This window comes from Pongo pygmaeus, chromosome 1 (assembly GCF_028885625.2).
Source record: "Pongo pygmaeus isolate AG05252 chromosome 1, NHGRI_mPonPyg2-v2.0_pri, whole genome shotgun sequence".
Taxonomy (NCBI): Eukaryota; Metazoa; Chordata; class Mammalia; order Primates; family Hominidae; genus Pongo; species Pongo pygmaeus.
In genome coordinates this window covers 56,634,276-56,656,792 of record NC_072373.2, presented here as the reverse complement: position 1 = coordinate 56,656,792, position 22,517 = coordinate 56,634,276, and the positions used below count along the sequence as shown (strand labels likewise).

Below are 22,517 nucleotides of genomic sequence, written 5' to 3'. Positions count from 1 at the left end.
GTTACTGAATCTGAAAAAAGAAAAAACATAAACAGAATATTTTTTTTTTTGAGGCGGAGTCTCGCTCTGCCGCCAGGCTGGAGTGAAGTGGCACAATATCGGCTCCGCAACCTCCGCCTCTCGGGCTCAAGCGATTCTCTTGCCTCAGCCTCCCGAGTAGCTGGGACTACAGGTACATGCCACCACACCCAGCTGATTTTTGTATTTTTAGTAGAGACAGAGTTTCACCATGTTGGCCAGGATGGTCTCCATCTCTTGACCTCGTGATCCGCCCGCCTCCGCCTCCCAAAGTGCTGGGATTACAGTGTGAGACACCGTGCCTGGCCATGAACAGAAATTTTTATTTTGTGTTCGCAACATCTAATAGTAAGTTGGGGTCTCAAGTGGAAGTTGATCTTCCTAAACTTTTCTTCAAACTACAGGCATACCTCAGAGATATCACAAGTTCAGTTGCAGACTACCACAGTAAAGCAAATATCAGAATAAAGTGAATCACATAAATTTTTTTGGCTTTCCAGAAGATACAAAAGTTATGTTTACACTATACTGCAGTCTATTAAGTGTGCAATAGAATTATATCTAAAAAATTTACATACCTTAATTAACAAACACTTTATTGCTTTAAAAAAGGTTAGCAATCATCTGAGCCTTCAGTGAGTCACAATCTTTTTGCTGGTGGAAGGTTTTGCATGGATGTTGACGGCTGCTGACTAATCAGTGTGATGATCGATGAAGGTAGTAGTGGCTCTGGCAGTTTCTTAAAATAAGACAACAGTTAAGTTTGTCACATCAATTGACTCTTCCTTTCACAAAAGATTTCTCTGTAGCATGCAATGCTGTTTGCTAGTATTTTATCCACAGTAGAACTTCCTTCAAAACTGTAGTCCTCCTAAACCCTACTTCTACTTTATCAAGTAAGTTTGTGTAATATTCTAAATACTTTCTTGTCATTTCAACAATGTTCACAGCCTCTTTACCAGGAATAAATTCTATCTCAATAAACTGCTTTCTCTGCTCATCCATAAGAAGCAACTCCTCCTTCATTCAAGTTTTATCATAAGTGTGCAGTAAGTCACTCACATCTTCAGGATCCACTTTTAATTCTAGCTTTCTTGCTATTTCTACCACATCTGCAGTTACTTCCAACTCAGAAGTCTTGAATCCTTCAATGTTATCCAAGAGGGTTGGAATCAACTTCTTCCACACTCCTGTTAATGTTGACATTTTGGCCTTCTCCAATGAATCATGGATGTTTTTAATGGCAAATATAATGGTAAATCCTTCCCTTGAGGATTTTGATTTAATTTGCCCAGGTCCATCAAAGGAATCTCTTTCTATGGCAGCTACAACTTTATAAAATTTATTTCTTAAATTGTAAGGCTTGAAAGTTGAAATTATTCCTTCATCCATTGGCTACAGAATTAGCTGTGTTAGTAAGCATGAAAAAAAATTAATATCTTCGTACATCTCCATGAGAACTCTTGGGTGACCAAGTGCATTGTCAATGAGCAGGAGTATTTTGAAAGGAATTTTACTTTTTTCTGAGCAGTAGCCCAAAAGTGGGCTTAAGATATTCAATAAACCATGCTGTAGACAAATGTGTTCTGTTTTCTTCCATTTCTAGAGTACAGGCATATTAGATCTAACATAATTCTTAAGAACCCTAGGATTTTTCAGAATGGTAAATGAGCATTGGCTTCAACTTACAGTCACCAGTTTCATTCACCCCTAACAAGAAAGATAGTCTGTCCTTTGAAGCTTTGAAGCCAGGCATTGACTTCTCCTTTCTAGCTATGGAAGTCCTAGATGGCATCTTTTTCCAATATAAGGCTGTTTTCTGAATTCTGCCAGAGGTACAAAGAAGAAATAGTACTATTCCTACTGAAACTATTCCAAATAATTGAAAAGGAGGGACTCCTCCCTAACTCATTCTATGAGGCCAGCATCATCCTGAAACCAAAACCTGGCAGAGATACGAAAAAAAAGAAAACTTCAAGCCAATACCCTTGATGAATATTGATGCAAAAATCCTCAATAAAATATTGACAAACCAAATCCAGCAGCACATCAAAAAGCTTATCCACCACTCTCTAGCAGGCTTTATCCCCAGGATGCAAGGTTGGTTCAACATACCAAATCAAATAAGTGTGATTCATCACATAAACAGAACTAAAGACAAAAACCATGTGATTATCTCAATAGATGCATAAAAGGCTTTTGTTAAAATTCAACACCCCTTCATGTTAACTCTCAATAAACTAGATATTAAAGGAACATATCTAAAATAGTAAGCTATCTATAACAAACCCACAGCTAACATTGTACTAAATGGGCAAAAGCAGGAAACATTCCCCTTGAAAACCAGCACAAGACAAGGTTGCCCTCTTCACCACTTCTTCTCAACATAGTATTGGAAGTCCTAGCCAGAGCAATCAGGCAAGAGAAAGAAATAAAGCACATCAAAATAGGACGAGGAAGTCAAAACTATTTCTGTTTGTAGATGACATGATTCTATATCTAGAAAACCCCATAGTCTCAGCCCAAAAACTCCTTCAGCTGACAAACAACTTGAGCAGTTTCAGGATACAAGTCAATGTACAAAAATCACTAGCATTCCTATACACCAACAACAGGCAAACCAAGATCCAAATCAGAAAAGCAATAACATTCACAAGTGCCACAAGAAGAAGAAAATACCTAGGAATACAGCTAACCATGAAGGTGAAAGATCTGGCTAGCCATATGCAGAAAATTAAAGCTGGACCCCTTCCTTACACCATATATAAAATTCAACCCAAGATGGATTGAAAACTTAAATGAAAGGACCCAAAACTCTAGAAAACCCTAGAAGACAACCTAGGCAATACCAACCTGGACATAGGAACTGGCAAAGACTTCATGACAATGACGCCAAAAGCAATCACAACTAAAGCAAAAATTCACAAATGGGATCTAATTAAACAAGAGCTTCTGCATAGCAAAAGAAACTACCAGAGTAGACAGACAACCTACAGAATGGGAGAAAATATTTTCAAACTATGCATCGGACAAAAGTCTAATATCCAGCATCTATAAGGAACTTAAACAAGAGAAAAATAGACAATCCCATTAAAAAGTGGGCAAAGGACATGAACGGACACTTCTCAGAAGAAGAGATACATGAGGCTAACAAAAATATGAAACAAAGCTCAATATCATTGATCATTAGAGAAATGCAAATCAAAATCACAATGAGATAGCATCTCATGCTAGTCAGAATGGCTATTATTAAATAGTCAAAAAAATAACAGATGCTGGTGAGGTTGCAGCAAAAGGGGAACACTTATACACTGTTGGTGGGAGTGTAAATTAGTTCAACCGTTGTGGAAAGCATTTGCTCAAAGAGCTAAAAACAGAACTACCATTCGACCCAGCAATACCCAGCAAAATATAAATAATTCTATTATAAAGACACGTGCACATGAATGGATCACTACAGTGCTATTTGCAATAGTAAAGACACAGAACTGGCCTAAATGCCCATCAATGACTGATTGGATAGAGAAAATGTGGTACATCTATACCATGGAATACTATGTAGCCATAAAAAGAATGAGATCATGTCTTTTGCAGGAACATGTATGAAGCTGGAGGCTACTATCCTTTGCAAACTAATGCAGAAACAGAAAACCAAATACTGCCTGTTCTCACTTACAAGTAGGAGCTAAATGATAAGAACTTATGAACACAAAGGAGGAAACAACAAACACAGGGGTCTGCTTGAGGGTAAAGGTTGGGAGGATGAAAGCAGAGCAGAAGATATAACTATTGGGTACTGGGCTTAATCCCTGGATGATGAAATAATCTGTAAAACAAGCCCCTGAGACACGAGTTTACCTGTGTAACAAACTTTCACATGCACCCCTGAAGCTAAACTGAAAGTTAAAAAAAAAAAAAGAATGCCATAGCCAGCATGATCTTCTATCGAGACCACTCACATTTTCTCCATATCAGTAACAGGACTGTTTCATTTTCTTATCATTCATGTGTCCATTGGAGTAGCACTTTTAATTTCTTTCAAGATCTTTTCCTTTGCATTCAGAACTTGGCTGTTTGGCACAAGAGGCCCAGCTTTCAGCCTATCTTGGCTTTTGACATGCCTTCCTTACTGAACTTAATCATTTCTGCTTTTGGTTTAAAGTGAGAGAGATGTGATTCTTCCTTTCATTTGAACACTTAGAGGCCATTGTACAATGGTTATTAATTAGGCTAATTTCAATATTGTTGTGTCTCAGGGAATAGAGAGACCCAAGAAGAGGGAGACCCGTCAGTGGAGCAGTCAAAATACACACAACATTAAAGTTTGCTGTCTTACATGGGCATGGTTCATGGCACCCCAAAACAATTACAATAGTAACATCAAAGATCACTGATCACTGATCTCCATAACAGATATAGTTGGAAAAAAGTTTGAAATAGTACAAGAATTACCAAAATGTGATACAGGGACATAAAGTGAGCACACACTGTTGGGGAAATGGCACCTGTAGACTTGCCTATTGAAGAGTTGCCACAAATCTTCGGTTTGTGAAAAACACAGTATCTATGAAGTACAATAAAGTGAAGCACAGTAAAACAAGGTATGCTCATAGATTAACATTATTATAGCATATGGGGACAAACTAGGCCTATTTTAGACTGTTTTGTCTAATACACTGGTAACAGTTACTAATACCTATTGTGTAGGGAAGTTATTCCCAGGGCACAGTATAATCCCACAGGTTAAAACCCGGCCCAAGGCTGTGGAATAGTTGAGAAAACATGATACAGAGCAAGATATGTCTTTTCACCCATGTAACCCAAATACATAGCATTGAGCACGACTCAGAGTAAATAATACATACTTTTTGATTGAATGAATTAATGAATGAACAAGCAGATGTTCAGCCTATCTTCAATCTTGCCTCGTCTATTATAATAAAAGGCTTCATGTGGTATTTCTAATAGTTCTTCTCTCCTGATATTTACTGATGCTAAAATATGTAATTCAAAACTTTTAAAATGCTAATCCTATCACTAGGCTCCAGAATTGTCTACATTTATTTAAAAACATATCTAGAAAATAGTTGATTTTCCTTTCTGTGTATACATTTGGAAAGAAGCTATAAAGATTGTGTGTACAGATGACTAGATACCAAGTTGCAGATGCTCTGTCAGAATAAATATTGTTTACACTAGCTTATACTCTATGTCATCTTGGAAGTTAGAATTAGCAAAAAGGATCGCATCAAGACAATAGTATAAGTTACATTTATGAGCTTATGAAGTTGTTATTGGAGGGAAAATAGATTCCTAAAGTGTCAAAATAGCTAAGGAAATATGACAAAACTTTTCCTAAACTTCAAATGTGTTCTTTAAAAAAGTTTTATAAGTCTGATTTCTCATGTTTGGATTCAACCATAATAGAAAAAGAGAGGTTAGAAAAGAGACAGAGACAGAGAGAGAGAGAGAGAGAGAAAGAGAGACTAATAAAATGAAGTTTTAATAGAGCAATATTTGTTTTAAGGTTTAGTTGTATAAACAGATGTGAAAGCCACCTGTTTGCTCCATAAGTGCTGTTTGAAAATTATAACAAAGGAAAGGACAAAGTGCATTTCAGCAGATAACAGAATATAAGCAAAGATCACACAATAGTTAATAGACTAGTAGGACTAGAATCCCAGGTCCCCTAAGTCCAAATCCAGTAGTCTGTTCTCCAACTTACTACAATATAGGGTTACAATTTTAGATTAAAAGAATATGCACAAAGTCCACTGTCTTATCTGTGAAGTTGTGTTTACCAACGTCAATAAAATTGGCAAGAAAGTACAGTTCTTAGACTGGCCATAGAGGCTAGAGTGAGCAAGTTACTCATGGAAGATGTAATGAGGCTACTTAAGTTGACACACCATTGTTTTTGATTGCAAACATTAATTCGAGTAAATTTCTGCCTGAAATCTGAAGAGTAACTGCATCACCCAAGGTGTTCACTGTATAAGCAATGCAGCCACTCCAATAATTATTCTGTATGCCCTAAGAGAAAAACTCTTCACGTTGTACCAAGTGTGCAGAGCATTCTAAACAAGTAAGTTAGATATAGACTATTTCAGGCATAAGATATTAGGAAAGGTCATATTGGCATTATTAGAATAGAAATACTGATTCCTCATACACTGATATTACATAGATTATAGGAAATAGTCCCCTCATCTACAGACAGTCTGAAAAATTAGATTAAGCAGTCTCTCCAGATGTCACTAAAAGGCCAGATTAGAAAAAAAATTAAAATCATATAATTTTTTTTTTTTTTTTTTTTTTTGAGACAGAGTCTCACTCTGTTGCATAGGCTGGAGTGCAGTGGTGCAATCTCGGGTCACTGCAACCTCTGCCTCCTGGGTTCAAGCAGTTCTCTGCCTCAGCCTCCTGAGTAGCTGGGACTACAGGCACATGCCACCACGACCGGCTAATTTTTGTATTTTTAGTAGAGGCGGGGTTTCGCCATCTTGGCCAGGCTGGTCTTGAACTCCTGACCTAGTGATCCACCCGCCTCGGCCTCCCAAAGTGCTGGGATTACAGATGTGAACGACCACGCCTGGCCAAATCAAATAAATTTAAACTTAAATTATAATACATTTGAAAACACTTGTAGACACATGAAAGGAAGCAGGGAAATGTCAACCAGAAAAGTGATAATTATGAAGTTTAAAATTTTGTCATTGTGTCTCTAGCAGTAGAAGCATGCAGTAACAATTTGATCAAGGAGGTGTGTAATGTAGCCAGCTTGATCCTCTAACCAGGTCACTCACATTTTCTCCATATCAGTAATAGGACTGTTTAATTTTCTTATCATTCATGTGTCCACTGGAGTAGCACTTTTAATTTCTTTCAAGATCTTTTCCTTTACATTCAAAACTTGGCTGTTTGGCACAAGAGGCCTAGCTTTCAACCTATGTACAGGCAGATTTGGTTGGTGTCTAATACGGCAAACCATGTCACAGGCTATTATAGCAAGTATCTTTAAACAACAAATAATTTCCTTTGGTCCAGTTCTATAGTCAACTAACCTTCTGGTCTTAATTCGGTTTCCTTGGTAAGTTTATCTACCAGGGAGACAATGTATCAATAAGCTGACAGAAATGTCTGGTCTGCTGGCAGTTATAATTGTAAAGTAAATTAATAGATTGTTTTTCAGGTGTACATTAGTCTCCTGCAAGTTTTATTAAGTTGGCTTAGCTACCCAAAGTCCTTATCACCTTCAATGAGTATACTCAAATCATAAGCTGAAAGGGCAGATCTTGGACCTTGGTAACCTCACTTGGAGACAGCCTGGGAGGCCCAACCTGGATCGCTTGTTAGCCTCTAATCAAAATCATAATTACCAGCCCTCAGGGAGCCACTGGATCTCAGATCTCATAGTTACCACTTACTCTTGGCATTCCTTAATAACTCAGCAAAGGTCATCAATGTCTCCTACAAAGCTTCTAATAAATCCGGAGATAGTTTTTTCACATAAACACCTCCATTGTACAATTCTGTCCATAATGAAACTTTTACCTCTAAGAATCATTTTTATGAGAAGAATGGTGGAAGTATATAAAGGATGTGTGCAGCTGAGCATCACAAGAAATTACCATAAAGAAGAAAGGAGGGCAGGGTGCTGTGGCTGACACCTGTAATCGCAACACTTTGGGAGGCTAAGGCGGGTGGATCACTTGAGGCCAGGAGTTTGAGACTAGCCTAGCTAACATGGTGAAACCCTGCCTCTACTAAAAATACAAAAATTAGCCATGGCGGTGTGCACCTGTAATCCCAGCTACTCGGGGGGCTGAGGCAGGAGAATCACTTGAACCTGGGAGGCAGAGGTTGCAGTGAGCTGAGATTGTGCCACTGCACTCCAGCCTGGGTGACAGAGCGAGACTCTATCTCGAGAAAAAAAAAAAAAAGGAAGAAAGAAGGGAAGGATGAAGGATGGAAGTGTGGCGGGGGGAGGAAGGAATGAAGGAATGGAGGGAGGGAAGAAGTGAAAGAGAAGTACAAGTAGGAGTTCAGGTTTGAATCCTAGATCTACTACTTCCTGGCTGTGTGAACTTGGGCAAGTTACTTATACTTTCATTTTCCTTAAAAATAAGTCACAGACATCCTTCCATGTTAATACATAGACATTCATATTCTTTTCAATGACTGCCTAGTATTCCAATATACCATAACTAATGTACCCATTGTCTTTTGCTGTGCTTTAGTGTCCCTCATCTGAAAAATGGGGATAACATGACTTATTTCATATCTGTGAAGGCTGGAGTTAATGTGCAAAAGTACTTAGGATGCCGGGCATGGTGGCTCACGCCTGTAATCCCAGCACTCTGGGAGGCCAAGGTGGGAGGATCATCTGAGGTTGGGAGTTCGAGACCACCCTGACCAACATGGAGAAACCCCATCTCTACTAAAAATACAAAATTAGCCAGGTGTGGTGGCACATGCCTGTAATCCCAGCTACTTGAGAGGCTGAGGCAGGAGAATCGCTTGAACCCAGGAGGCGGAAGTTGGGGTAAGCCGAGATGGCACCATTGCACTCCAGCCTGGGCAACAATAGCAAAACTCCGTCTAAAAAAAAAAAGTACTTAGGACAATGTTTGGCACATTGTGAATAGTTTTCTATTTTATTCCTAATAACTTTTTCTAATTGATTGCATTTTCACATCTGGCTACTGAAATTGTAGAAGTCCTAAAACCAATTTTTTTAATTCAGAAAATAAAGCACAATGCCTATTGATTATGGAGACAATATTTATTTCCATAAGCATAAAAATAACTGAGATTATTTGTCAAATTTTAATGTGCATAAATGTAATTTAATCAACTGGGCATCTTGTTAAAATGCAGATTCTGATTCCAATGTTCTGGGGCTGGACTTCAGATTCTGCATTTCTAACAAGTTCTGAGGTTATGCTCATTGCTGCTAGTCTGCAGATCACTGAGTACTCAGAATACAGATGGTTTGATTCAAAGGGAAAAAATATATAGAAGGAAAAAAGTAGATATCTGTAAAATGAAGTTAATACTTACCTCATAAGATTGGTGTGAAGATAAAGTGAAATATATCTAAAATGTTAGAATAGCCATCAATGGGGAACACCCTACAATCATATTTTATAGCTTTATTGCAGGATTGCACAATATATTACTCATATATAATATGTAATTTACAGAGGAACTGTGTATTATACATTTGTCTAATGATTGTAATACACATATTGCATATTATGACAAAATTTTATTTGTTGACTTGCTGTCTCTTAAAGTTTTATGGTGTCTGCTGCCTTACAGAAATTTTTAATTTTTATACTGTCAAGTATTTCTCTTCTGGGTTCTTTTATGTTTTCTTTGGTGCTTAGGAAGCTTTTCTCTGTCCCTAAATAATAAAATATTCTCCCAAATTTTTTCAAGTAATTTCATTGTTTGCATTTGTTTTGTTCTGAGATAGGGTCTCACTCTCTTATCCAGGATGGAGTACAGTGGCTGATCACAACTCACTGCATTCTCGAACTCCTGGCTCAAGGGACCTTCCAGCCTCAGTCTTTTGGGTAACTGGGACTATAGGCACGTATCACCTCCATACCCAGCTAATTTTTTTTTTTTTTTTAAGAGACAGGGTCTTGCCATCTTGCCCACACTAGGCTTGAACTTCTGAGCTTCTGCCTCAGCCTCCCAAAGTGCTAGGAGTACAGGCATAAGCCACCACACCCAACCTGTTTTAGTCTTAATGGCTATGATGGGAGGGCGGGGGAGAGTTCACAATGTTTTTTAAAAATACACCTACATGAGACTTTCCCCACTGGTTTTATGGTTTATTCAATATTATATTATCATTGCTACAAGAATGAATCAAAGAAGCATATTACATAAAATATATGGATAAGCAAAAAAGTACATAGAGCAGTAGTCCTAGCCATTTTCATATATCTTTTATTCAACCTATTGACACTCCAGATCAACATTAATAAACCATTTAACCATCAAACATGATTGCAAATTAATATTCTTAATTATTGCACATTGGTTCTGCCTATATGCCTACATGCAATCCACTTGTACAGTGCTAGTTCAGTATTAGAGAAGTTCTGCCTATATGCCTATATGCAATCCACTTGTTCAGTGCTAGTTCAGTACTAGAGAAAAAATTATCTTCATTTAGGTCTCTACTTGTAAAGTACATCTCATTAATGGGACCTTCCATGACCATTCTATCAAACCCCAGCTCCTCCCACCCCTTTTCCCTATTTTTTTTTACCATTCATACTATTTGAAAAGTTGTATTATATACTTATTATCTGTCTCACCGTGAGAGCAGGGGCTTTTCCCTGTTATACTATCCTCTAGCATCTAGAACAACTCAGATGTAACTCATAAGACTGGCTGAATAAATCACTGAATAGTTTTCAAAAAGTGAATGTAATCAAGTCAAAAATAAAAAGTGCCCAGTATGCTAGAAGTGGTGAATCTTTACCATGTCAGTCATTGGATTTAGGCCAGTTAACAATGTACTAAAGAACAAACTAAATAACATGCATGTTTGACTGATCTAGGAATTCATACTACTCTAAAAAACGAAGTATCACTCTAAAAATATAACTATCCAGTTTGTCTATTTTAGGCATTTAGGCATAGAAGGTTTAACTTTTCTGCATTCCAGTTACAGCAGGTTCCTCATTCCTTGAACACAACTACTGCAACATGTTCTAACATCAATAGTTCCAACAGTGGACTCCCTGACTGTTGCAAAGGTGAGTAGTTCCCTAGGTACACCAATACTGTATGTTTGGATGGGAGTAATCTCTGGAGACTTAAGCTTGAAACCACTCCTCCAAACCTTCCAATGATTTTGTAAGAAACTATGTAGTTTCAAAACTCCCCATATAATCTGCATTCCTCTTCAAATAGCTAGAGTGGTTTGTTTCCTGAAAATTTGTATATGATCAAGTTTAAAAATAATATAAACTACATAGAACTATTTCAGACTATGAGGAGGGCAAGCAAGACTTAACACACAAAAACATATGTGTACGCATGAGGAAAAAGGATCACTAAATACACTAAAATGTTAATGTGCTCATCCCTGTAAACAGAAATATGGTAATTTAAATTTTATTTTTACTTATCTGTTTTCTCTAAATGGTTTTTGAGAATACATTAAAAGCCCTTTTTTTTCTCAAATAAACAAAATCCTCCTACAGGATAAAAATATCTGAATGCATCTTGAAATGTTAATGTTAGGCAACTAGGAGGATTAATTGAAAGTATTAATCTGCACGTAACACCATAATATACACACAAATACGTACCACGGTCCTAACTGGGGGAGCAAGTCCCCGTGGTTGTGATTCCCAAGCAAATATTTGTCTACTCTAGTGGCACAGTCGAGCTGACTGCTGTTAGGAAAAGGGCAAGCTATCTTGGGAACTAAACATATAAGGTGAGAGTAGCCAGTGCCGCAGCTGTTGGCAAGCTTTTTGTTGATAATAACAGAAGTACATCCCTTAGAACTGGCTATTTCGAAGGCATAAAATAGAATGGAAGTGCCTTCACCTACCCAATAATTCAATAAAATTTTAGAAAAGACTAAATATGAAATGAGCAAGATTTTCTATAAAATATCATTAAAAAAAACTTTCCACATAGCATTTATCTATTTATGGGTTGCTCTTTATTCTTCCATTTTCTCTAACCTCTAGCTTCATGACTTAGTTTCAAACCAGCAACATATAGCACCCAGACAAAAACAAGTCACACTTCTTTATTCACAGACAGAAGTAATCATGAAGTATCACAAGGGATTTGCAATCATCAAAGAAGATGCAGATAAAATAAACCACTCTTAAGCTATGGAAATTCCTAATAAGGAATTTTATTAGATTAATAAGAAAAAATCCTTATACCTATTAATATAGTCATTTTATAAAGGTATTTTTCAAATGTCATTTGATATTACTTTTGTTAACATTTTCAATGACAATTCTGATGAGCTCTAATTTTGGATCTTTTATGGTTACTGCTTTCTGTGACCTAAGAAACCTTTGGCTAACCCCCCAAGTCACAAAAATATCATCTATGTTTTCAGTTAAAAAGCTTCATACTTTTAAAATATTACAGTTAGGTCTATGATTCATCTCAAAGTCATATTTGTGAGGTAGGGGGTCATTGTTCACTTTTTTCTATGTGGATATTCAGCTATTCTATTCTGGCTCCATTTGTTGAAAAGACTTTCCTTCTCTGTTGAATTGTTTTGCCACCTTTGTCGAAATCAAGTGATCATATAAACGTTGATCTGTTTTCAGGCTCTCTCTTCTGTTCCATTGATTTACTTGTCAATCCTAGTGCCAGTATCACACTGTATTGATTACTAAATACAACTTACCACAATAATCCTCACATTGCTTAACAAAATTTAAGCCTCAATAGGAAAGAATATATAAATTAAGCTGAAATAAATGAATGAGATCAAGATGAGCCTTCCTTAAAAATCTATTTTTAAAATTATATCATGGCTTTGAAAACACTCCATAATTATTACTGTATCAACAGCAAAACATATGTACCCACAAATAACTGAGAGACTACATATTTTTCATTACCGCCAACTGAAATTATGTATGAAAAATATTTCATTCGTCTATCAATTTCCTATCAGGTTTTTCTCCATTAGTTCTAAGTCATTTAATACCACAATTACTAAGCTTAAAAACAATCCTTAAAAATTCATGTGCTGAATGAAGCTGGAAGATGGGTACACATTCTCCCTAATAAAATAAATTATGCTAAATTGATTTTACCATAAATAATAAAATGTTAAAAAGTCATGTATCAACCTCAGAAATATTCTTGATAAAGAAAAAAGTAGATTACTTCCTTTAAAAAAGAAAGCTTTATAAAGTCTTCTTTAAAGTCTGACTTGCAAAGGAAGATCAGAAGCAGAAGATTATTACAAAGCAATTCCCAAATCAATTTTAAAAAATCAATTCTGAGCAAATTGTATATGGCTCTTGGAAACTGCAGGCTGTACGAAATTTATTCAAATTGGCATAGAAAGATCCCCCATCACCACTACCATCTTTTTAAAAAAGCAGATAACATGAACTGTCAAACCTCCAGTTTTTTTATATACAGCTTACGAGCTTGAAACAATATTCCATTGAGAGTAACACCAACATTCTTTAAGATTTACAATTTCTTCTTAACCTGAAATTTTGCTTTGAAGCATAATACTCAGACCTTCCTGAAACAATTCTCTAATACATAAACAAATAACCCCAAACACTTGAAGAAAATTTACTAAAATAAAATTGAGATGTTTATTACTTTTCTACTGACAGCAGTGAAAATCACTGGAAATTATACTTTTGTCCTTTTTAAATGATTTCCATTAAAATCATACTTTCTCAAATAACTGGTATAGCAGATAAAATTCAGTTTTAAAATCCTCAAAACACTTAGATATCAAAGATAGAAATACTGATTTTTTTCCATTAATGATGAGAATAAGACATCCAGTTTAATCAAGATCTGACAATTGCAAATTTTAAGTATTTAAATTACAGATAAGAAATATCATTTGTGCATTTTCTAGCTTCATATGGTAGTTATACATCCAGAAAACTAACAGTTCTCAGATTCAATGTCAAATAATGGAATTTGGGCAAGCACTCTTAATATCACTTTCATTTAATATGCACTACATGCACATGATGCAGGTAGGGAAGAAGTTTATGAATCCATGCATTAAAGACCAGACAGGTTGGCACTACTGCCAAATGTGCACTGAGCCAATTAGGATGTTGCTCTAAGTTCTTTATACATAATGATTTCCATGAAAATATGTGCAGAAGCAGAAATGTGTACACATCCGAAAACATCCTCTTCATTTGGTTTCCTGGGCTTTCTTTGCGTTCTGTTTTTCTTTTGCCTAAAAATTAAAAATAGTATGTTAAAAAATTTTAAGTCAGTTTTAGACTATATTAGAATAAAATGTGCCTAAGAGGGTATTCTCAAGCTGAAAGACTTGAAATACATTGTTTATAAGACTTCTAAAGCATTATGTTTTATAACTTGAGACTTAAACTTTTCCTAGAGAATTACATAGTTATCTTTGCCCTAAGAAAGTATCATGTTTGGTTTGCAGTTCTTTCCTATCTGAAGGTGAAATGAATTATTATAATTGTAATAATTTAAAAATTCCATAAAGTCAAACTCATTCATGAGTATTCCAAAACAATATATATACACATATTTGCCCATTTCCTATTCACATGAGTATAAGAAAAATCTTACATTAGTTTCTGCAAATGTGAATAAAAGAGTTTAACATAACAGTTTAAGTGAGTTTAACATAATGTCACTAAAGGATTATGTATCCCTGGTGTCAACAAACTTTATTTATATGACCTAAAAAAAATGTTTTTACATACTAGTTCAATAGATCTTCATTACAATTATGTAGCTTGAACACAGTACTTGTTTTATTCTTTAGCAAATGAAGAAGCCAGAGCTTATAGATGTTATCAAGCTTGACCAAAGTCCCACAGCTAGTAAACAGTAAGTCCTCAATACAGATCAAAGACATATGCTTTATAGCACTGCTTCTCAATGTATATACCAATGACTTAGAGACCCTGTTAAAATGCAGACTGATTTAGTAAAATGCCTGAGGTTCTGTATTTCTAACAAACTCTCAGATGATGCCAGTTCTGCTGGTGTTCAGAAGACATTTCTAAAAGCAAGATTTTAGAGTACTACAATGCAATATTTTTCCACTGTGCCACTTCAGAAGAGTCGATGAATTAGACTTCTACATTATACAACTTTTTTAAAAACTTCCTTAAATAAAAAATAGAGCAATGAAAACAATTACAATCTCTTTTTGTAATGTATTAGGTAGTGTAATTATTATTTAACAGTACGATAAAACTGAGTGCTGTGCCTTAGAATGAATAAGAGCAAATAGTCTGTGTGTCATATTAAAAATAATAGTTAATTGCCAAGATCAACGTTTTTAGTTAACAAGCATAATTTGTAATTTGATATGTGTATCACATCTCATACAAAGTTTTCTTTCCTCAAATAATAAATATAATTTGGTTTTAGGCATAATTTAAAATAAAAGTATGTGCTTCTTTCCTTATTGATCTGAGTATACTTAATAGAATATTGAGAAGGATTAACAAGAAATAAATTTACTGGTTTCTGATATAAACTTTACAACATAATTAAATGAGCAAACACATATAAGGCAGAGTGTCTATACATTTATTAAAATTAAAAATAATTATCACAATTAATTGAGCACTAATTTATACACTTTACAGATATGATCTCATTTAATCATCAAGAATGTGAAGTAGGTATGATTCCCAGTTTACAGATGAGAAAGAGGTTATAAGAAAGTAAATAGTGCCTAAAAGCTCCAGCTAATAAGTAATATATATATAAGATTTAAATTCAAAGCCTGTATTTTGGTCTGCTTTTGTTAAAAAATAAAAATAAAATCATATTTATAAATAACATGGAAAAATATATACTGTTAAAAATACTTTCCTTCTATACAGTGTACCAATGATATTAAAAAGTACTGACTCAAATCAGATAATTCTGCATTAATAGATACTAATGTAGATATTGTTGTGATTAGCCTTAACTGTTCTTCTACCTTATTTCTATTAAGAAATAGAAAAAGATCTGAAGCTTACTTATTACCAACTGAATCATAAAGTCATAGTAAAATGTGGACAAAATTCAACATTGTGAAGTTGTTTGGATTTCCCCATAGCAATGGAATTTATGATTTTACATCATGTTAAGTTATTGGTAGTTAAAAACTTAAGATAGACAATGATTCATAATTACATACAAATGTGTAGACAAAAATTTTTTAATCATAAATATACCTGAATAAATAGAAGTCTTACAAATGTAATCTTAAACTAGATAATTTTATTTTATATTTTAAGAAAGAGACTTGGTACATAATACAAGAAGTTTTATAACTATATATTTTTGGATTACCTCCTATGCAGTTTTTAAATGTGGTGTGTATTCAACGAATTCATCAGTTAAAAAGTCTCATATAACAAAAACATTTATAGGTCCTAACCAATTCCATTATAGCCATGCTGAGGGAGAATCACTTTTTATTTATTATTTTGCAAATAAAAAGATTTTAGGTCAAATACTTTTATGTCATCATAGATTATAGGCAACTGCCTCAGCTATTCAAAAATCTGATCCTGTAGAATCTCGGCATATAGTAGCCCTGCATGGTGCAGCCACATCTTTCCTGTTTGTTTCCTTCTATTCCTTCTCACACCTTGTTCTTTTATCCTACTTTCCCTGAAAACAAAACATAGTAAGATCCACTGTTCCAACTTATCTATTTCTGAATTCTATAGGTAATTTTTCTTAGAAGTATTACTATTAAGTAATTAACTATCACTGGTAAAGATTTTATATAATTATAAAATCTAATCTTTATTCTAACAGTTTTTCAACATGCTTTATTTTTTAAATTGGCATTTATCTGCAGAAAATGATATTTTAATATGGTATCATTTTTTTCCAAAATAAGATGAACAAAAATATATTCTTGCAAAGGAAACGGATATATTGCTACAGATTAAGCACTTAATTCCCACCACATATTTAAAACTTTATGGATGTGAAATTTTAAGTGGCTATAAAGCTATTTAGGAGCTACCCTGTGCTTGCTGGGGATCTTTAGCCTGACTTTATCCTGGCATTTATCAAAATGATACTATTTAGCATAATACCATAATTGTTCATTTATTCCTTTCCCGAATTGTACCATGAGTTGCTTAAGAGAAAATAATATGTCTCAGTTATGTATACATCCCTAGACCTTAACAGAGTGCCTGGAATATCCTTGCAGCTAGATAAACGTTTGATGAATAATTTAAAACATTTCAACAATTCCAATTAAATGAGTCTAAGCTCCTTCAGAACCTAGGAGAATAATAGTTATTGCATACATACAAGAAATAAATCTATCTCAACATTGCTTCTGGAATATTAATAAAAGAACAGCTTAGAGAAATAAGCAACTAGAAGGTCAATAACTACTTTCCTTAAGAAAATGAAGGCAAACACAACAGAGTTGGTGTTCCACTAACATTAGGTATTCATATGCTGCCACCTTGTGTCCAAAAAATGTGAACTAAGGAATAATTATTCTAATGTTAAGCTGACAAGCTGTTGTTCTCTAACTATGCTCTCAAAAAAATCTGGGGATATAGTGTAATTAAAAATCAAACAACAGTGTTTCTTTTATTTACTAATTTGCACACACAAAAAATTCTGTTCACAGATCAATTTTAATGCAAAATTTATACATTTAAAATTTGTCTAAGGGTCCTAGTCCCTAGTAACATTTATCTAACTTAAAATCTGATGTATCACATATTTAGCACATTTTATAGTTATTTTAATATTTTTAACAGAAAAACATTTGATAGGATTAATAACATCATATCTAGGTATTCTTGTTAACTAAGCAATTTTGAGAACCACATGACCCTGTATTAATCTAAAATTTTAAAAACAGTTTCCCATCTTGGAATACACCCTGAGATGCATGAACAGAAAAACCTATAATGGAAAAGAGAAGATTTAGCAGTCTTCTGCAATAATTTTTACATTTAATGCTGAAAGTTGGGTCACATGTTTCAATCAATAAGGTATATACACAAAAAACTTATTAGCTCACATCTCATATTATTTAGAATGTATAACATGAAACAGCTTGGTTGAAATGAATCTTTGCTTTGTAAACTTTAAAATTAATAAGGAAAATATACCTACCATGTATTCTCGTCTTTAAGTTAATGGTCCAAAATTTTATTTGCCTAGTAGTGTCTTCTCAAAGTGTTTCTCAAACTGTGGTACACAGACCAGTTGCATTAGAATCACTTGGGGAACTTATTAAAGAATCCTTCCCCTATATCAGAATATCTGGGGAGGGGCCAGGTAACATGTATTTTAAAGAGTATCCACTGATGTTCACTTTCAGAAACACCGATTTACAGTATGAACTTAAAACAATTTAACTGCATTTTACTTATTCAACAAATATTTTATTGTTACTTATGAAAAAAATCATAGAAATCAGAATTCTTCACTAACTTATGCTAGTTTTCCCTCAGTGGAACGGATACTAGATTAGAAATAAGAAAACCTATTTCGTAGTACAGGCTACTTTTTTTTAAAACCCAACAATGTCCATTCTACTTTTAAATTCTGTTATATCAACTCAAATTTTTGCTAAATAGGAAAATATTTCAATTATCAGCATTAAAAATCTATTTTTGCTTAAAGGAAGTGTTTTAAATTTTATTTTAATACAGCACAACCTGAGGTCTTGACACTAAGAACCTGGAAGGCTAAAGCAGTGGGGTAATTATTTTTGTTTTACAGTCTCAGTTGAACTAATTCTTACAGAATAGAAAACAAGAGGCAAAAGCAAAAGCATAAAAATGTACAAGCTTCCAAAAATTTTACCTCTACTCATGCAAAAAATAAAAAATACATTTTATGTTTTTGGAGACTTTAAACCTAATTTAAGTATCTACCAATAAAATACTTACCTTTTCTACTAGTGGTATTAACTGCTGGTGTTCTGCTAAAGTCTTTAACAATTCCATAATGAAAGGCAGATAATTATGCTTCCTTCTGATATTCTCAATCTGAAAATAAAACAACATCAATCCACACTAACTACATTTCTGCTAATTTTGGTATTTTATTCTTTGCATCCAACTCAAAATAGAAATGGTATAAAATATCCATTCTCATAAGAAAATGATTTTAGAAATAATGAGATTCCATTCCCACTGAGAATAAAGATTAACACAATAAAACATGTGGGGGGAGTTTCTTGGAAAAGGGCCTCCTGCCCCTGACTTAGCAAATAATAGAGGCCTTTAAAAGTCCAATCTAACATTACTTATGAAAATGTCATTTATAAAAACAACAAAAGGTCTACTTGCTAAATTAACATTTGCTACTTCACCTGTGCAAATAATCAGGCAAAGTCTAATGAGACCAGCTTTATTTTGTGATCAAGCACAATCTTTCCTTCAGATTATTTTTTATCGAAAGGGGGTACACTGCAGGAAAAAATTTCTACTTCAGTGGAAAACTATGCACTGTCTAGATAACATCCTCTCAAGTTATGTGATTCTAGGCTTTCACTGCCACTGACCTATTATATATTCTGCCTGGTAGAAGTATAATTGATTGCTCTTCCATAGAAAGTTTCCATCTCTTATAAATTCATTTAAACTTCATATAAATTTGAGCTTCTCTGACTTCTCCTTTAGAGTTCCTTCAGTTAATTAATTAAATTAAAGCTTAACATGTTTGTTTTATAGCAGTATGAGAATCATTTTATCTTTTTTTAAACAAAGCATTCCCAAACAATAAAGCAGGACACCTTATGAAGTTATGGAAACTTTGTGTTGTATTTTGGGAAGATATTAAAAGTTAGTTAATTACCTAATAACCACATAAGTATATATAAAGATGGGTAATTTACTTTTTTTTAATATCATGTGAAATGGAAAATAATTGGTAAAGCTATTATTTCTTCCTTTCCTATCTCCATGAACTTGGCCCTCCCTTTCTCCCGCCTGGAATACTCTAGAGTCTGCCTGCCTGCCCCTACCACTTTCACCTGAAGAAATCCTACTAGTGTAAGACCCATTCATTTCATTTAACAATCATCTGTTGTCTGTTAAGTATGATGCAAAGTATCTGTTGTCTGTTAAGTATGATGCAAAACACTTTACTGACACTGTGGGGAGCAACAAAAAGGACAGTTCTTGCCTTACAGTGAGGTTCAAATGAAAAACAATCCTTTTACTACCATAACACATGACAAATGACATATACATTCCACATCCAAAGTAACACAAAATTCAAAGTTTCCTCCACTCTTTCCGCTTTTCTGAAAAAAAGGTTACCGGACAGATTGCAAGTGAAAGAGAACACATTATTAAAAATAACTTTGCCTTTATATTTGATTCTGAATTACATAAATGCTTGACATGATTAAATAAAATTAAATCAGAATTTTAAACTCTAAAAAATCTGACAGCAAAATCAACAGGAAAAATTTTTAAGTGAATTTAAAATACAGTGATTTGATTATATATCCAAAATAGGATATACTCCAAGGAATAAGAAAAACTTAAGAAAAAAACTTTTCACTTGTTATTATACTATTGGTACTATTATTCTGAACCTTTTTATATACATGCATATACATACATACAAAAATACATTATATACATAATACATGTATATGGCATAAAACAAATAAGTAACTACATTAATTTTGTTAGGAACCCAAGATTTTCAATTTAATAGAAGAAATGCAAATTATAACTTCCTTATGCACAAAGCCCTTTAATCCTAAATTTAAGTATTAATATGAATACATGATGTACTTCCTCTTCAAAAATAAAATATGAAACAAACAAAAGTGTATTTGTAGCACTAAAAACGCCTAGAAACAATGATCAATCAGCAGCACTGAGCCCGAGTGCCCAGATAGTGGTTTCTAAACACAATTTTGTACCAAGGGAACAAAGTGCTTCTTTATAAAATGGCTGATTCCAAGTTTAAGCAAGAAATGTACAAGAAAAGTCTAAGCCAGGCATAGTAGCTCACACCTGTAATCCCACCACTTTGGGAGGCCAAGGCAGGCAGATCGCTTGAGGTCAGGAGTTCGAAACCAGTCTGGACAACATGGTGAAACCCTGTCTCTACTAAAAATACAAAAATTAGCCGGGCGTGGAGGCAGGCACCTGTAATCCCAGCTACTTGGGAGGCTGAGGCAGGAGAATTGCTTTAACCCAGGAGGAGGCAGAGGTTGCAGTGAGCCAAGATAGTGCCCTGCACTCCAGCAACAGAGGGAGCTGTCTCCAAAAAAAAAAAAAGGTCTGAAACATTTTATACTAGAAAGCAAGGAAGCCGGCTGAGCATAGTGGCTCATACCTGTAATTCCTGCACTTTGGGAAGCCAAGGCAGGAGGATCATTTGAGGCCAGGAGTTCGAGACCAGCCTGGCTAACATAGTGAAATCCCGTCTCTACTAAAAATACAAAAATTAGCTGGGCGTGGTGGCACAGGCCTGTAATCCCAGCTACTAGGGAGGTTGAGGCAGCAGAATTGCTTGAATCCGGGAGGCAGAGGTTGCAGTGAGCCAAATTCGCCTGACTACACTCCAGCTTGGGCAACAAAGTGAGACTCCATCTCAAAAAAAAAAAAAAAAAAAAAAAAAAAAAAAAAAAAAAGGCAAGGAAGCTATCAGAAACTAAGGGGGTTATGTCAAAAGGACTTAGGAGGGGGTTATGTCAAAAGGACTTAGGAGACAGCCTGAAGTGACTCCCAATGGCCAAAGATAGGATAATTTGAGCATCAATAAGAATAATAACAGGCCGAGTGCAATGGCTCATGCCTATAATCCCAGCACTTTGGCAGGCCAAGGCAGGTGGATCACTTGAGGTCAGGAGTTCGAGATCAGCTTAGACAACATGGTGAAACCCGTCTTTACTAAAAATAAAAAAATTAGCCAGGCATGCAGGCAGGTGCCTATAATCCCAGCTTCTTGGGAGGCTGAGGCAGGAGAATTACTTGAACCCGGAGGAGGAGGCTGCACTGAGCCACATCATGCCCTGCACTCCAGCCTGGGCAAGAGTGAGACTCTGTCTCCAGAAAAAAAAAGTCTGAAACATCTTATACTAGAAAGCAAGGAAGCTGGCTGGGCATAGTGGCTCACACCTGTAATCCCAGCACTTTGGGAAGCCAAGGCGGGAGGATCATTTGAGGCCAGGAGATCGAGACCAGCCTGGACAACATGGTGAAACTCTGTCTCTACTAAAAATACAAAAATTAGCCGAGTGTGGTGGTGTGGGCCTGTAATCCCAGCTACCTGGGAGGCTGAGGCAGGAGAACTGCTTGAACTGGGAGGGAGAGGTTGCAGTGAGCCAAGATTGCCTCACTGCACTCCAGCTTGGGCGACAAAGCGAGACACCATCTCAAAAAAAAAAAAAAAAAAAAAAAAAGCAAGGAAGCTATCCAGAAACTAAGGGGGTTACGTCAAAAAGACTTAGGAGACAGCCTGAAGCGGCTCCCACTGGCCAAAGAAGGGATAATTTGAGCTTCAATAAGAATAATAACAGGCTGGGCACAGTGGCTCATGCCTGTAATCCAAGCACTTCGGGAGGCTGAGACGGGCAGATCACTCGAGGTCAGGAGTTCAAGATCAGCATGGCCAACATGGCAAAACCCTGTCTCTACTAAAAATACAAAAATTAGCCTAGCCAGGCATGGTGGTGCACACCTGTAATCCCAGCTACTTGGGAGGCTGAGGAAGGAGAATTGCTTGAACCTGGAAGGTGGAGGTTGCAGTGAGCCAAGATTGCACCACTGCACTCC

General features: G+C 35.3%; 1 protein-coding gene across 12 annotated transcripts in view; it reads right to left on the bottom strand.

The window, feature by feature from the left end:
• Positions 1 to 11,793: 11,793 nt before the first annotated feature.
• UCHL5 (ubiquitin C-terminal hydrolase L5) overlaps positions 11,794 to 22,517 on the bottom strand; it is a 48,101-nt gene continuing 37,377 nt past the window's right edge. For 7 of the 12 annotated variants that reach the window (XM_054450235.2, XM_054450153.2, XM_054450161.2 and 4 more), the window contains 2 exons: positions 18,663 to 18,761; positions 11,794 to 13,975 (listed from right to left, as the gene is read on the bottom strand). In XM_054450235.2, the coding sequence (XP_054306210.2) occupies positions 13,931 to 13,975; positions 18,663 to 18,761 (144 nt within the window). In that variant the 3' untranslated portion in view covers positions 11,794 to 13,930. Of the gene's footprint in view, positions 13,976 to 17,879; positions 17,956 to 18,662; positions 18,762 to 22,517 lie in introns of those variants that run through there. The other 5 variants (XM_054450172.2, XM_054450181.2, XM_054450207.2 and 2 more) reach the window with 2 other exon arrangements.